Below are 18,145 nucleotides of genomic sequence, written 5' to 3' on the forward strand. Positions count from 1 at the left end.
ATGAGTGGAGACAGAGGTAATAATCATAGTAATAGTTAAATCATAGTTAAATAATAGTTCATCGTGTTTGTCTGTGTAGTCCGTTTTGTTTGTCTCTTTATTTTGGCGAAAGTGCCGTGTCCTGTGTTTTGTTTGTCTTTACAACCTTTTATTTTCTGTCTGTTCATTATTAAATGGTGAGCGAAACCAATCGCTCAGCTCCACCCAACTCCACCTCTCTGTTGTTTATTTGTTGGTTCCTGGTTCTGGTCTGACGTCACCCACTACAGCTGTCTTCGTGTCAAATGTGAATAGGCCTTACTAAATTAATTAAGACAGTAAGTTAAACTTGGGTAAAGGTTAGTTTAGCAGTGCAGTAGGCTACTTTCTTTCATTTAGTATTTTGTATATGATAATTTATTGGCTTTCTGACAAATATTTAATTTTAAAGAGAGAACAAAGCAGGAAGAGTATTTAGAGATCAGACTAATCCTTGACTTACACAGTGAAGAATTTAATCAATGATTTATTGTTTACTAACATTACATGCATTACAAACAATGCTGTTTTTTCTTTAGATGTGTATAGTCTCACAAATCGCCAACAGTCGATAAACTGATTACAAAAAACAAAACAAAACAACAACTAGGTACTCTATACGAAGTTTTAAAATAAATGTTACAAATTGCATGTAGGTTATAGTAGGCTATAGTAAGTGTCAATACAGTCTGGCACATCTCTTTGCAGGAGGGTTCTGAAACAGGTGAAGAAGATTCCCTTCCCAGCAAGCACTTTAAAGTTGGTTAATTTCCATTTTTTAGATCACATTTAGTTATTAACCTTCATAACAAGTCCCTATGGTGTGTTAAAAAAACCCTCGATAACGCAATAGCAAAGCAACTATACTGAGAAAAGTAGTTAGAAACTAGGCAGCTACAAAGGAAAATAAGGGGCCTAACGTGTGAAATATTGATGGTGGCCATTGTCATGGAATGGTATGGAGCCTTGAACACTTTACCTAATCTACTCAGATTAATTTCTCTGGGAATAGTAGCTCCTCTGTAAATCCACTCTCTTGCAATCCAGTTTTACTCTGGGAATAACTGCTTCTGGAGTAGCATTACTCTTTGAATAAATAATCCACGTTTATGCACATTGTCCCATAAGGAAAAGGTTGTATTATTTTATTGATGGTTAGATATACTATACTCGTTACTATCCAGTCATGAGTCACAATTTATTTTTTTAGGATAGATACACGTTTGGTTGTTGAAAATATCATTTTTCTATCAAAGCAATCAGCTGCGGCTGAATAAGGCAGCTACATATGTCTGTTCTATCACTGTGCATTTCCATGGCCTACTGGAAGAGTACCCAAACCTGATTTTCTTTACTGAGGCTACTGGACCCACACTTATAAAATAAAACATGTCCCGAACAAAGCAGGGGCAGAAGCACTTTCTGCTTGGTGGTACTCTGGTGATACAACAGCTTGTTAGAAAATAAGTGTCTGAATTCTAAGCATCTGAAAGAATATGGTTTCATAATGACAAATAATAATTAAATTAATAATTTAAGTTAAATCTTGTTTTGAGAAAAAAAGGGTTTGCTTATTATAATTCTAAAACATCAAATAGTTCTGCAAATTTGTTGCCAGTTTTGTTTGGTGTTATTGCTAGCTCCTTGTGGTCATTGATTTCTGTGAAGTCCTAGTATTGAGAAGTCTCAAGGACTCCGTTTTGAAGAAAGTGCAAAGACAAAAGCACATTTAATGGGAGAAATAAAACAATTGTAATGGAATAGAACTAGCAAGAAACAACTATGTTGCAGAAATCATCAGTTAATGGATTGTTGTACAGGTTTTTGCAGCTTCAAAAATAGGTACCTTGGAGTTGCGTACCCAATGTTTATAGGTTTACAATTTCGGCCATCAAATGTGCATATAAACAAATATCCAACCTAATATTTTGTAAAGATAATACTTTTAATGTCAGTATTGATCTCATTGTAATACAATATTCAACATACCACATAAATGCAAACGGTTCCACCCTTATCAAGTTACAGTTGCAGTGTTACCATTAAGGCTGGTGCATATTTCTTATTGCCATTTTGTTTTGTGTTAAAAATGCATTGCTCCCTCAGCTGTTGAGAGATATTTTCAATTTATGCATAGTTCAGGTAAGCTTTCGCTTAGTTTTATACTAAAATTGTGAAATGTTTCCCCATTAAAAATCTATTGATTCCTTTTTAATTTACAGCACATTTTGGAGGGACTCACTATACTTCTGGAGTATACATCCCATCATTTCAGAAAAAGGAGGTTGGTTCAGCTGGACAGAGGATTCAGCTGGCACCCTTAGGAGGTCCATCTGCAAGTAAGGATTACAGGTTATTTTAAACAAAGATAGCTCAGCTAATGATTTAATCAATAATAAACATTTGTCCAAATAAATAAATAAATAAATGCATTCTGGCTTCTAATGAGAAAGCTTCAGCAAGTCGCTGGTGGCCGAAATCTTTTGGAAGTAGTTTGAAACTTTTAAATAGTGAAAAACTTAAACGATCTTTACAATAGTTGCCCCTATGGATTTTAATCAATTTTCCTAAACTTCTTCAGTATAGTTTTCATTGTTAATCTTTTGACTTTGAATTAAAGGAGCAGCCCTCTTCTCCACGATGATCTGTACCTACAGTGCCGTGAAAAAGTTTCTGCATTTTTGCACATTTTTCACATTGAATTTGTTCATATCTTTTTGTGGGTTGTAGTAGTGAGGGAGGGAGTCTGAGAGAAAAATGACATCAAAGTTTGGTGCTTGTTTCATTTGTTTGGAGTGCAAGGTAATCAAACAAGCAATCTTCAGGTCTGAAAAAGTTACTTCCCCCCCTAGTTAACTCAACCCAATTAAATGGATAATTAGGGTAAGCTGTTTGAATACCTTGGTTAACAAAATCAGGCCTGACTTGGGCCAACCCTGCCCAATATAAATCTGATTAACTTTGGCCCTTACCATCAAAGTGAAGTTGTCAGCACACAGGTTCTAGAGGCACATCATGCCACGATCAAAAGAAATTCCTGAAGACCTCTGGAAAAAAGTTGTTGATGCCTATCAGTCTGGAAAGGGTTACAAAGCCATTTCTAAGGCTCTAGGGCTCCACCACACCACAGTCAAAGCCATATTGTCCAAATGGAGGAAGTTTGGGACAGTAGTGAATCTTCCCAGGAGTGGCCGTCCTGCCAAAATCTCTCCAAGAGCAAGGCGTAAAATCATCCAGGAAGTCACAAAGAACCCTAGAACAACATCCAGGGATCTGCAGGCATCTCTCACCTTGGCTAAGGTCAGTGTTCATGACTCCACAATCAGAAAGACACTAAGCAAAAATGGGATTCAAGCAGAGTAACAAGGTGGAAACCACTGCTCACCAAGAAGAACACGAATGCTCGTCTCAAGTTTGCCAAAAAGCACCTGGATGATCCTCAAGAGTTCTGGAACAATGTTCTATGGACAGATAAATCAAAAGTGGAACTTTTTGGCCAACATGGGCCCCGTTATCTGGCGAAACATAGCAACGGTCAAGCATGGTGGTGGTAGTGTCATGATTTGGGGATGCTTTGCTGCATCAGGATCTGGACGACTTGCCATCATTGAAGGAACCATGAATTATGCTCTGTATCAGAGAATTCTACAGAAGAATGTCAGGCCATCTGTCCGTGAGCTGAAGCTGAAGCTGAAGCACAGCTGGGTCATGCAGCAAGATAATGATCCAAAACAAACAAGCAAGTCTACATCAGAATAACTGAAGAAAAGGAAATTTAAAGTTTTGGAATGGCCTAGTCAAAGTCGAGACCTAAACCCCATTGAGATGTTGTGGCAAGACCTGAAACGAGCAGTTTATGCTCGAAAACCCACAAATGTCACTGAGTTGAAGCAGTTCAGCATGAAGGAGTGGGCCAGAATCTCTCTAGGGCACTGTGAGAGACTGATCAATAACTACAGGATGCATTTGGTTGCAGTTATTGCTGCTAAAGGTGGCGTAACCAGTTGTTGAGTCTAAGGGGGCGATTACTTTTAAACATGGGGACATCAGGTGTTGCATAACTTTCTTTAATAAATAAATAAGTATCAAAAGTTTGTGTTATTTGTTCACTCAGGGTACCTTTTATCTAATATTAGATTTTGGTTGAAGATCTGATAACATTGTGTCAAAAATATGCAAAACTGCAGAAAGTCAGACGGGGCAAATAGTATTTCACGGCATTGTATAATACAATCGTCTCACACTAGCCTTTTAAGTATTCCTTTTACTCCTGCTGTTGAAATTCAGTATTCACTTCTTTTTTATGTTCAGTTTTTTTTTTTTTTTTTACAAAAAAAAATACCATAGCTGTACAAAATAAAATATATTTAATATATAGTATATATATATATATATATATATATATATATATATATATATATATATAAAAAGAACTCCAACTCACAGTCATCCATGCTTCCACAGTTGCTGGCCTGACCCCATACAGCCTGGTTGTGCTCCACTCCGACTGAACAATATCTAAACATGCAGAGCCAAGGACAGGGGAGTGTAGCAGCTGGTGATATCCATAGATGAAAAATAGTAGAGCTTTACGCTGAGAAAGATTAACCAATGAGCCATTGTTAAGTAAAAATAAACAAGGTTCAGCTATTGTGTTAACCAGTCAATTTTTAATAACACCGAAGCTACATAGCTGTAAAAAGTGGCAATGACGGAATTCAGATTCACTACCTGACAAGCTAATGCAGAATTACACTTTATTGCCTTCACAGTTTGGGTACTAGTCTAGAACTAGCAGCACAGTGAACGTTGTATTTGACAGCTGATTTAACTGTGTTTGAGTACCAGAAACCAAACAGCATCAAGACGTAATTTTGAAGGAAAATATTCCACTGTTTCTATGGTCTGTATTGAATATTGCAAGATATGCATTTAAAAAAAAAAAAAAAAAGAATCCCTGCGAAGTGTGCTTTTATGTAATTGAGACTGCACCATCTCTAATGCAACCGGAAATATCTCCTATAAATCATTTCAGATGCCAACACCTTCAGCAAAATCTAGCGGTAATCTTAAAGTCAAGATTTTGCTGTACATTTACTGATGCAATAAATACAAAGCAGACTGAAAAGTTTCAATTTGCAAGTACTAAAATCTAAATCCCTTTAAAAAAAAAAACTTTGCCTCTTTTTTTTTTTTTTTTTGTAAATTTCACATACAACACCAATTTGCATACCAGCAGCTGTGTGATAGGCCCAAGTTCCATTTATATCATATGATGCACATTCATTTTCTTCTTTTCATGCTTCTTTATTCTTTATTTATTCCTCTCTTCTTCCATCTCTTCTGCTTCTATCAGAGTTTTCTTCTACATCCGATATTCAGAATGAGAAAACAAAACCATCCAAGCTAAAGCCAGTTGCCACTAAGGAAGGTCAAACTTGACTGCAAGAAGTAGTGGTTATAGTTGTTTAGTTATTTGTTTCCTTAGTGTATAGTGTATTTAAATCAACTGTTCAACTATTTGGAATAATTTGCTCTTCATTCACATTCACTGTTAATGCAAAATGTCACTCAAAACTCATCTATTTCAATATACAATAGTCCTTTTATGAAGCTTCCACATCAGTCAAAACAGGATATGTCTGTGTCTAATGCATTTTTTTTAAAAGCGGCTGGAGCTGATTTCTGGGATATTCTGTTTGTAACTTTTAACCACCCAGCTGCTTATCATGCATTTTCCATGTGTATTTCCAAATTTGTCTCTCCCATGAGAATAGCGAGCAGGTGTTTATATGTGTATCTGCAAAGTTTAACACGTCTTTTTAACGTGCTTCAGTTAATAAATAAGTTGACAAGAGTAAATTTGTCTGCAGTTTTGATTTTCACTGGCAGGTGGCAGCAGTCCCTAAGAAATGTGCTTGACCAACCGGCCTATCTGTATATACACAGCTGAGAGTGAAAAATGGATGCCTGTGTCTACAGAGAATAAAACGAGGAGATTTCTTTCTTTATTTGTTGGTGTTACAGGTTGTAATGAAGTCTTGGCAGGATTGGTACTGGTCAAAACAACCTATTTATTTATTGTACTACACTTCACAGATAATGTATATGACCTGATTCAAAATTTGCAACGCAATTTTTCTGATGTATATGTGCTATATAAAGATGTTAGCATTGATGAGTGTTTGAAGTGTGTCTGCTTTGAAATCTATAATGCAAAAAAAAAAAAAAAAAAAAAAAAAATTCTAAAAAGTGATGTGCCAGCACAAGTATTATAATCTTATTATAATGCTCCCATTGGGGGAAAAAAATGGTTATGTTGTGGTTATATTATAATGCTACAATTGTAAACACGGTGTTGTTGTTTTATTATTTAAGTTCTATTGAAATACTGTATTTCTGTTTTTCATAACAATAAAAAAGTGTGTTTAAAAAACATAGCAAAAATTGTTTTGCAAACTGTCCAGATTGCTTATTTGAGGATGAAGAATGAAAAATCTGCAAAAAAAAAAAAAAAGAATTTTTAACATGGAAATTGCCTAAATAAAGGGGCAGCTGGGTGGTTTTTAAAATGTCCAATATAAACTGCACAGGTTTTTTTTAGAGCTAATTTGAATTGTGATTGACTTTTTTTGCAGATTATGATGGATGGAAGACCAAAGCAGCACGTTCACAATTGTCAGGCACAAGTTTCAACACTGCTGGAAAAAATTCTGGTAACCTCTTATCCCAGGCTCCACCAATCCAACCTGTGCACGGAAGAATAGACTGGGCAGCCAAATATAGTACCCATCGGTAGCATAACTTGTTTGTTTTTTTTTCTATGAGGTCCACTTCTAAAATGTTTGTGGTCTGACAACGTGCAGACCAGTCACCCCTGGATAAAAGAAGCAATACCTTTGAATGAGCATGTGAATCATAGAGAGGCTTCCGACTCTTACTACTTGAAAGTGAGATTTTTTTTTTCTATGAATAAACTTTAATAACCAATATAAAAAAAATAAAATAAAATACATGTTATTTGTTAAGTTCCTTCGAATAAACCTATGTTAATATTGTTTTTCATAAAGATTGCTGTAAATATGGTGGAATAAAAATATATTTTGTAGCTTGAAGACAAATAGATCTGTCATTCTTTATGCCTGTGCTGCATGCTAAAAATGAAGAGCTTGGCCTTTCTGGATAATCATTTTAAACATTATTAAAAAATTAAACAGGGCCCTCCCAAGTGTTAAAATGCAATTGAATTAAACTCTGTTTGTTGAGCAATGACTGGAGTTTCCTACTGAGCCGTTTAAGTTAGTTTGAGGTTGTACATCAGTTGGCCCCATTTACTTTTAAGTATTCTTATCAAATAATGGTTTAGGACCTGCATGAAATGAATTGCAGTGGGCTGCATGGTTTCTTATGGAGGGGTACCCGAATCTCAGAAAGCAGTTACTAGATGTACAAATTGTGATTGTTACAGAAAGATGTATGTTCTCTGCACCATTCCCCAATAAAATACAGACACGCTAAACAATTACTGCTTTTTATGTAATTTATTCATTTCATTAGAATCGTTTTTATTTGTAACTCTTGTCGAACACTGTATTAAATGTATTACAATCTCGAAATACTGTAGCTAACTAAAATGTTTGTCAAAACAATCTTTTAGTTGTAAAAAAAAAAAAAGGGAAATATAGCTATTACATTTTTAGATACATATGCCATATGTAGAATGTATTTTATTTTTACACAGTAATGTTTAGCATATTTTTCTTGTTTTGTATTTATTTCTTGATGAGTCATAAAAATGTAATTGTCTCAACAATTTGTCTGAAGAGAGTTTATTTCTGACCATATTTACAATGATTGGATATTGTGAATGCATTCTGTCACACTCTTCTACGCTGAAATGCTGAAACCGTTTTTTTAAAGCAAAAAATAGGAAAGCCTCAAAGTTTAATTCCCTCTGTTTATAGTAAATATGGTGTATGGCCAGCACTCCAGATAAGTTTTGGATCTGGGAGTAACTTACTATCTAATTTTAACATAGAGAGTAAAATGTATTTTCAGGGGGTAAAACGCAACATTACCATAAGTCATGAGTAATCTCGATAAATACTGTACAATCTAATGGTAACGGGGTAGGCCTTAAAAAATAACCTTCCATTTTAACTTCAATGTTACTTTGAACTACTGTACCACCACGCGTGTGTTCTGCACGGTTCTGTATCGGCTCAGAGCATTTTTTTCCCCTGAGGTATCACACTGACTGCAAAAAATTACGTTACTTATATATGAACATTAAATTCTTAAACTCAGTGAACATGTTAAACTTCAATATCAGTCCATACAGTAATTAAATAATTAAAATAAGGACATTCATTATAAAACAGTTAGTTTAATGTTATATGCACATTTTTTTAGCTGTTGCCTTGGACGGTGTTTCCAGACGGATTTGTAGCAGGACTGGAGTGTTTACGTTTCAACCTGTGTAGCTTCACATTTGTTTTATTCTTACTGTGATTGGCTGCAAAGACAATAGGGCTAGTAAGAGATTGGGTATGGTTTGTTGGGTTAGTTTTAGATGCGTACAGTTTCCTAGTAACGACACTATTCTGGGAGATGTAGTTGTTAGAGGAAGTTTTAGGGTAGGCAGAACATTTTTTACGCATTACATTTAAATGTAGTGTGTATTTCTATTTTTTAATGTGTAAAAACGGCAGGTACGCAACTTATCTGGACCGCTGTGTTTGGTACAGAATACCTTGTTCAAGCCATATATATTTGTAGATTAGCTTGTACTAGAAATTCACAAGAATGCAACAAAAATATTTTGCGATTTGTTGGGCAACAGCAACCTAAAGCAAATCTGGCCATAAATGTGTGGATATATAAGTTAGTTTTATACTATCCTATACTAACAAAGAACAATACTGTCATAACTCTTTCGGTGTTAAATATATATATAATATATATATATAACCATATATATAGTCGTACAAGAACAATTTGTTTTGGGGGTTTTCATATATATAACCAAAGCATCGGGGTTTCGTATAAGGTTACAGTATGTATATCCCCTATTACATTGAGAAAACCTACATGTTTTGATGCATGATTTTGTACTGAAATCGTTACAGGAAAACACCAGGAAAAAATACTAAAGCAACCTATGAGATTAAATTACGGCTGATGAGGCTTTTGAAGCATCTTCACTCCGATTCTCCCCAGCATCAGCACACTGCAAACAAAACCCCCAAAAAGTGTTTAGGAAGGTTTATGTGCTTAATACGATTTGGTAGTGGATTTTAATAAAACTTTTGTTTACGTAATATGTATTATACAAATCAAAAAATCTAATTCTGCATGCGAGTGACATTTAATGTGTGATTTATAGTACTCACACATTGTGAAACAATTTCTGTTAACTGAGAAAAAAAAACAGTGTGTAAATGTTACCTGATGGACCTTCAACGGTTTAGAACTAAGTTTGAATTCCTGGCTAGCGAACAAACCTTCAAACACAGCCCTATTTTTATATATAGTAATCATCTTTATTTTATATATAATGCCTTTCATAGTGGACCACCATCACAAAGCGCTTTACAAGATACAAGACTAGGGTGTGTGAACTATGCATCAGCTGCAGAGACACTTACAACAAAGTCTCACCTGAAAGACAGCGCTCAAGGAGGTTAAGTGACTTGCTCAACTTCCTGTAGTTATTGATCAGTCTCTCACTGCACCGTGGAGGAATTTTGGCCCTTCTTGAAGCAGTTCTGCATGAAGATCAATGACATTTGTGGGTTTTTCGAGCATAAACTGCTCATTTCCTGTCCTGCCACAACATCTCAATGGGGTTTAGTTCTGGACTTTGACTAGGCCATTCCAAAACTTTAAATTTCTTGTTCTTCAACCATTCTGATGTAGACTTGCTTGTGTGTTTTGCTGCATGACCCAGCAGCACTTCAGCTTCAGCTCACGGACGGATGGCCTGACATTCTCCTGTAGAATTCTGATACAGAGCAGAATTCGTGGTTCCTTCAATGATGGCAAGTCGTCCAGGTCCTGATGCAGCAAAGCATCCCCAAAACATTACACTACGTCCACCATGCTTGACCGTTGGTATGAGGTTCTTACTGTGGAATGCAGTGGTTGGTTTTTGCCAGACATAACGGAGCCCATGTTGGCCAAAAAGTTCCACTTTTGACTCATCTGTCCATACAACATTATTCCAGAACTCTTGAGGATCATCCATATGCTTTTTGGCAAACTGGAGACGAGCATTCATGTATTTTTAGTGAGCAGTGGTTTTCGCCTTGCCATGAATCCCATTTTTGACCAGTGTCTTTCTGATTGAGGAATCATGAACACTGACCTTAGCCGAGACGAGAGAGGCCTGCAGATCCCTGGATGCTGTTCTAGGGTTCTTTTTGACTTCCTGGACGATTTTACGCCTTGCTCTCACCTGAAGATTGCATGTTTGATTACCTTGCACACCAAACAAATGACATAAGCACCAAACTTTGGTGTCATTTTTTCTCTCAGACTCCCTCTATATACTACTACAACCCACAAAAAGATCTGACCAAATTCAATGTGAAAAATGTGGAAAAATGCAAAAAATCAGACAGGGGGTAAAAACTTTAACACTGTTGAAGGTATTCTCCGTTTCAGTTGAAGGTCTTGTGAGTTTAGCCAATGGGAAAATCAAAGCTCTGCCCTGGTTTTGCAGCTGTCTGATCATCATTGAGCAGAGGCGGAACATAAATATGCTAGGGTGCGCAGTGTAAGAATATTGTGGCAATATTATAGAGACCTATATTGAGAATTTCAAAATAATATTTAGAATTGCTTTTTACAAATACATTTTTTTTTTTTTTTTAATTGGTCAATTTTATGGAGACATTATAGTCGATTTGGTTAGAAATCAATTTTCAAGAAAACTTTCTGATAAATTAGAGATTGTTAAAAAAGGGAGGTATATGCCACAAATACCCAAATTGATACAGGAAGGGACTCGCCACATCTAACAACTGGATTTGGTGCCCAAAAATTTTGATCAAGGAGCCGTTGGCTCCTTGGGTAAAAAGTTTGTCTGGAGACCTGTGTATGAGGTATACTGCCATTACATGTGTTGGGGGGTCATGTATATCTAGGCAGTACTTATGCAGGTCTGGTAGGAGACGAATGCATAATGCATAATAGTGGCACAAACATCACACTGTACCTCTATGAATTCCATGCCCATTATCAATGTCTAGTGTGGCACCCACATATTTGATGTGTGTCAGTTTGTTGGGAGCAGAACTGCATGCAGGGCAACATAAGGGGAAGTGCATATGTATGGTAAATGATGAGACACAAGTGCATGGCAGAAGGACTACCAATAGTGCTGTAATACCAAACTAAACTAACCATCTGGTTCTGGAAACCAAGGTAATGTTTATTGTTGAAAACACCCAGAAAAAGTCTTCTCCTGCTACTGTCTCTGAATTTTCCAATACAGCATAACAGACTCTGACAACCAGAATATCAGCAGATTTTAGCACAAAAGCTGCTGGTGAAAGGTACAGAGAAAAGACGCCTTCATAGTCAGATTTCCCCTAATCAAAATAGTCCTGCAAAAATTGCAGTATAACTGCCATGGGTCTGGAAGATGCTCCACTGGTACCCATACTGGCATTCTGTAGGGTGTCAATGACCCTGTTGGAAAGTCCTAGACAGCTCAAATGCAGTCGTTCAGGGACCAGACCCAGAGCTGCAGGCTTGATGGGTCTGGGTGCCATAAGGTCCCCCACGCCTGACTGAGCAGGTTGCTGTGCGTCAGCAGTCTCCACGGCTGACCGCTCAGGAACTGAATCAGAGTTGAAAACCAGATCCTTGGCCCAGTCCTGCCTAATTTTCTCCAGACACAGCGGGAGCATTGCGAGCAGTGAGAAGGCATGATGCCTCGATCAATGGTGTGCCAACGAATCTATTCCCAGCAGTTCCCCGCCTCTTATGGAGAACAAGAGGGGACAGTGGGTTGATTCCTGGGAGGCAAACAAGTCTCTCTGCTCTCCCGAACTTCTCCCAGATGATGCTTACCAAAGGGGTTCATCACCCCAGGCAAACGAACTGCCTGCAGTGAGGAGGTTCTCATACAGGCACAGCAAAAGCTTGCGGGCCAAATGATGGAGACTGGGTGACCACAGGCCTCCCTGGGGGTTGATGTAAGCCACCACTGTTGTGTTGTCTGTGTGTATAAACATGTCTCCCTTGAACACTGTGTAAAAAATTCTGCAAGGCCAGGTAAACTGCCTGTAGCTCTACATCTGATGAGGAAACTCCTCCATGGGCCCCAGCCCAGACTGGACACATCCGTGGTGACAACCTCCCATCTGGTGACACTGACCAGCGCTATGCCTAGGCGTAGATGAGCCAGCTGTTTCCACCAAGAGAGTGCCCTTAGACACACATGGGACACTGCTAATAGGTGGCCATGGTTGAACCAGGCCTGTAGAGGGCACATGTCCAGGAGACACAATGAAAGAGTCTGAGAAGCAGCTGCCATCAGGCCCTCTACATTTCTATATTTCTGGAACGTTACTACCGTGAGCGCCCTGTAGAGCTGAAAGAGCTCTAAACAGACGGCTATTCTCTGCACTCTGCCGTCCGACAGTGGCTAGCATGGGCCCGACATCCAGGCACACTTCGAGACAAGAGGCTATCTGGGAAGGTGAGAACTGGCTCTTCACAGAAGGCCCAACCGTTAAACAAAAACAAATGAAAGTAGAATGACGCAGTTAAACAAATATTAAAATGGACCTTTTGTTATTTTTATCATCTAAATAAGGATTTCTGAATGAAGCAGAACTCTGACAACTGCTGAAACACCACCAAATGTTTCGAATATTCATGGGTTTGTGTTCTGGAGCATTTCCTTAAACTAAAACAATATTTTTCTGGCAAGGATGTCATCATCTCCTGGGCATAATGGAGTTCAGTACAGAGTGTACAAGAGTGCCCCTGGTGTTCTACGAATCCTGTGGAAATTGATGAAAGTAGCATGGGGAAAAACAGGTTGTACCAAGCTCAGGGCACCACTTTTTGTCAGCATTTAAACGTTTAAACTACCAAAGTAACAAGAATATAATCAAATACCTAATTAAACAATATTTACAGTTCGGAACCCAGTCAGTACTGATTCAGAACCTGGTAGGCACCAGTTCGGACCCAGGTTGGAATCGGACGTGGGTCGATGACCTCCGTACCGGTTCGGTCTGGGTCCACCAGGTCGCAGCTACCAGTCAGTCTGGCAAAGGGTACCCTATATGGAAATTTAGAATTTCTACAAATTTCTCAAACAAAGAATTTTAGGAAAAATCGTCCGTAACAAAAGCTTTGTTTTTGTGGATGAGGAAAGAAAAAGTTACAAGATATTAATTATTTATTTCAGTAATGTATTTGCGAAACTCCACAAATGCTAATTCACAAGTATTCATCCCCTTTGAGGCTATGACAGTACTGTCTACTAGGTGCTAGAAATTTCAGTATGATAATGCAGTCATGCTATCATTACCAATAAGTCAATATGGGAAAAAGTAACACGCTATCTGAAGACTTTACGCAGAAATTATTTATCATCATAAAGCTGGAGAAGGATACAAGAAGATTTCCAAAGATTTGTGTATCCCAGTTTTAACTATTGTTTCTATTACCAGGAAGTACAAGACTCGTGACACTCTCACAACGCTCCCTCGGTCTGGAAGAAAGAAGGTTCCTTCACCAAGAACAAGTAAAAAAAATTGTGAGGAAGATTAATAACAATCCGGGACTGACTGCCAACGACATTCAAAGTGAATTGGCTGAAAATTGGAATGGGGTTTCCATTTCAACCATAGGGCGAGTATTGCATGGTGAAGGTCTCGATGGTCGCAGGCCAAGGAAAAAGCCACTCTTAGGATTCACAAGGACAATTGCTTAACCTTTGAGGTACTACGTCGGACCAGGTCCAAAAATTTACCAGTGCGATGTCGGACCGTTTGGTGAAAAAACGAGTGATCAGCAGAGGATTTATCACTATGCATGTCTACAAATACAGCGAACAAGGGGTGGAGCTTGCCTGGAGATGCAGTACTGCTGTCGTTTTGACCTGCAGTGCCTTTTAAACCTGTTTTACTCTGAAAAATATATATTTTAAACAGCGTGTGTGAAAATAAATTGGACCTGATGTGCTTGACAAGCACTGAATAAATGGACTGCAAAGGGTTAAACCCCTTGTAGTGTATCCTTATTTTATCCTCTTTGGTCAAAGAAGCTTGCCAGGGCTACTGCCAGTAGATTTAATGTTAATAAATAATTGCTTCATACAGCCTTTAGTATTTAGAAAGTTGTGCGAGATTACAAACGGGATCTTCACTGCTCAAGTCTCGTAAACAAAACATACAGCTTTCAGCAATGTTTCCATGCAAAAAAAAAACAACTCTTTGTTTTTGGTCAATTTGCACAGCCACACCCTTTTGGTAGTGCAGTTCCTACAGCTTGAGGAATGTGCGTGCTACGTCACATATTCAAGACAATGGGGAGAGAATTGGGAGATTCCAAAATGCATAGAAACCCCGCCATTGTGAACAGTGCCTACACAGTATTAACGTTTTCAAATGCGCTGCTATTACAATCATTACCATACAACTGAACGCAGTCAACTACAGAAAACAATGAAAACAAATTGGCAAATAACTTATTTTAAATCTATTGTAACTTTTTTTTTTTTAAAAACTAGCTTCCAGTGTACAAAAAACAAACAAACAAACACACACACACAAAAAAAAAAAAACGGTTGGTCAATAGAAATAATTTCACATATGGACGTTGTCTTTTCGCTGAAATCTTATAATTTCATTGCAATTTTACAATACAATGTTTTACATGATGTACAGCATTATTAGTATGTATAACAACCGTAACAATAACAGGTTCAACTATACATTTCCTAAATTATTTTTTTTTTAAAAAAATTAAAAAACCACAACTACAAAAGACAATGACAAGAAATCCGCCAAAAGATATTTTCAGTTTATCTAAATGCTCTATTGCGATGTAAGTAACTCTGCACTGTGACAAAAGAGCACATTTTGTTGTCAGTTCCTTTACGCTAATTAGAAAGTAGCGTTTCACAACACTTGCTTTTTACTTTCAATTAAATTATCGTTCCATATTGTAGGAAGTACTAAGTACAAACGCCATATATTTCACTGACATACATAATTCGATTTTACTTAGTGTCAATGCTGCGTATTGCAGTCAAGACTGTCTCTATGCAGACTGCAGGTACAAATGGCAACAACAGAAAAATAAAAAAACTAAAAACATACACAGAGTTTTGTGTTTCAGACTACGTTTCAGAAGGTGGATCCCCTTCTTTTTAAAAGACAAGGTGGAAGTTGATGTGAACTTTGTAAAACAAACTCATAGTTAACATGTTATCAACTCTGAAGTTGCTTTTGTTGTCCAGCAGCTTGTTATAAAACTGTTGCTGGTCAAGCTAAGTCCAAGTACAAATTGTTAGAAAATGAACAATGATATATTATAATAATTTACTGTAGAAAGAGCTATTCTGACTTTCCATTGCTGGGCTTGTGGATAGAGTAAGTTGGTACGATTTCCATTCCCAGGTCTTCTGGAGGACTGAGCTGCATGTACAGTACTGTCTTTTTCACCTACAGGCCTGTGTCCTGGTTCTTCTAAATTACAGTCATTTCCTTAGTACTACCTTCTTGCTGTCCATTTGGAAGAAACAAAAACTGTCCATATTTCTTTGCTTATGCATTTACAATTTAGACCCAACGTTCTGCTATTGCTGTCACTTGAAATAAGTATACTAGAAGTTTTGCATGATTTGCCCACAGTTAAAAAGGGCTACCACTGTTACACAATGTAAATTGAAGTGTTTCATTAGCTAACCATATGTATGCTACTGCTAATTGTATATTTATAACAAAATAGCCACTTAAAATTGTTCTTTGTATTCAGTATCAACAAATACTATTTAACTACAATGCATTTCATACTGTAACTCCAGGGCAGTTGAGCCTGAAGATTATGGGGCTCTGGAGTTTATGTTGGACCATGGGGAAGGGTGGAAGTACTCATGTAAATTATAAATGTTACCTTTGTTAATGTGTGCTGTGTTATTGCAGGTAAAGCTAGTGTTTCTATCTCTCTTGAGCAGCACGCTGTGTGTGGCAGTGCTGCTAACTCTCTTTTTATAGTGTTAGCAACTTTGCCAGTTCTCTCTCTCTCTCTCTCTCTCTCTCTCTCTCTCTCTCTCTCTAGTATCTCTTGAGTTCTCCACTCACTGAGACTGTGTTATGTTCTGATTGGTTGTTTGATTCGTAATCATAAAAATGGTCCAATCAAGAGTGAATGAGGGCTATAAAAAGCCACTGTGAGCAGAGCGTGAATGAGGGTGACTGGAGTTTAATAGTTCCAAGCTAAAAGAGCATCCAGCAAATAAACCAACAGCAATTTTCATTGCCATTGAAAGAAAGACTGTGCTGATCGTCTTCATTTCTTCCACCGCTGAGAACCCTACGCGCCCTGTTACAATACATATTGGTTACAAATCTCTCCCCGCCTTCAGAGCCCGCTCCTTTTCTACCCTTGCCGCTCAGTGGAGGAACGGCCTACCCAAGGATATCAGGACTGCTCAGTCCCTGACCACCTTCTGGCACATCCTCAAGACACACTTGTTCAGACAGCATCTGTAAACATGTAAACTGTCGACCATAGTGGACTATAGGGCACCCAATTATACCAGTACTTGCATCAGCTTGTACTTGCACTGAACTGCTCCATGCCTTGCCTCATTCAACTACTCCTCCTAACTGTAATTTTTGTAATTACTCTTATTTGAAATCATTCTTATCCATTTATCATACTTACTACGTGTTCTTACTGGACTTTTAGTCATTTAAGCAAATATTTACTATAAGTTTTAGCTGCTCTTGGTCAAAGTTGCTCATACTTATAATTTACTGTATTCTTTATTTTGCTCTCACTTGAACTTATTGTACTTTCATAACTACTCTTATCTGTATTATGGTATTCTGTAATGTGATATTTTGTGAGCACTTGTAATGTGATATTTTATAATGCAATACTTTGTACTGTGATATTTTGTAATAATTGCAAGTCGTCCTGGATAAGGGCGTCTGCTAAGAAAAAAATAAATAAATAGTAGTAAATCTCATTAGCTACTTATTTAAACAAAATGTCAATTGATATATAAAAAACACAAGAACACAAACCTGATAAAATGAAACCCATACAAGTAAAATGATTTATATGAATTATTATCGTGTTATCTACATCCTGTAGACATGAGTCCAGCTCTCTGGATGCCTGTGCGGGGAATTTGAAAATGTGAGTAGTTTTTTCACGCAGGATGCATAATTCGGAGTGATCTCATTGGCTACGAGTGATGACGTTGGAACATTTACAATTGTTACTAATTACCAGACAGAAAGTGAGAGAAAAACAAAACAGTGGTCTACCATGATTTTTTTTTTTTTTCTGTGAAACTAAATTGGCTTTTAAATCTTCCAAGCCTTAATTTTTCATTTGAAACCGAAAACACCTATACAAGTATTTACACTGTAATATGATGAAGAGAATAATAATATTTTTTAGAGTCAGCCACTCAGAGAAGGGTAGAGTTGCCAGGTCTGCGGTTTAACCGCAGAATTGGGCTTCTTGGAAAAGATAACAGCGGGAAATATTTTAGGAGTCACGGTTTTTGTGCTACTTTAACAGGTCTTGCGGTTTTTGGGCTAGATTTAATGCGTTTTATTAAAGGGGAATACACAGGTACAAAATTATTTTAATAACATCCCAGCATGCTTAGGGTCATGTATATAAATACTGGACAGGCCTGGTTGCCTATAATTATGGCTAGCATGGCTGCAAGAGGAGACCTCAGTGACTCTGAAAGAGAGGTGATTGTTGGGCGCGTTTGGCAGGAGCTTCAGTGACCAAGACAGCTCAACTTGCTGATGTTTCACGAGCAACGGTGTCTAAGGTGATGTCGGCAACTCCAAGGGACAGACATCATCATCAAAGGGCAACAGTGGGCGGAAGCGCATACTCCTTGATC

General features: G+C 37.6%; 1 protein-coding gene across 1 annotated transcript in view; it reads left to right on the forward strand.

Annotated features, from left to right (window-relative positions):
- mak (male germ cell-associated kinase) overlaps nucleotides 1-7,682 on the forward strand; it is a 48,383-nt gene extending 40,701 nt beyond the window's left edge. Inside the window, exons 13-14 of the mRNA XM_041245178.1 lie at nucleotides 2,241-2,357; nucleotides 6,657-7,682. Coding sequence (XP_041101112.1) covers nucleotides 2,241-2,357; nucleotides 6,657-6,817 — 278 coding nt within the window. The 3' untranslated portion in view covers nucleotides 6,818-7,682. The remainder of the gene's footprint in view (nucleotides 1-2,240; nucleotides 2,358-6,656) is intronic.
- Nucleotides 7,683-18,145: the final 10,463 nt, after the last annotated feature.

The sequence above is a fragment of the Polyodon spathula genome, chromosome 3, assembly GCF_017654505.1.
Source record: "Polyodon spathula isolate WHYD16114869_AA chromosome 3, ASM1765450v1, whole genome shotgun sequence".
NCBI lineage: Eukaryota > Metazoa > Chordata > Actinopteri > Acipenseriformes > Polyodontidae > Polyodon > Polyodon spathula.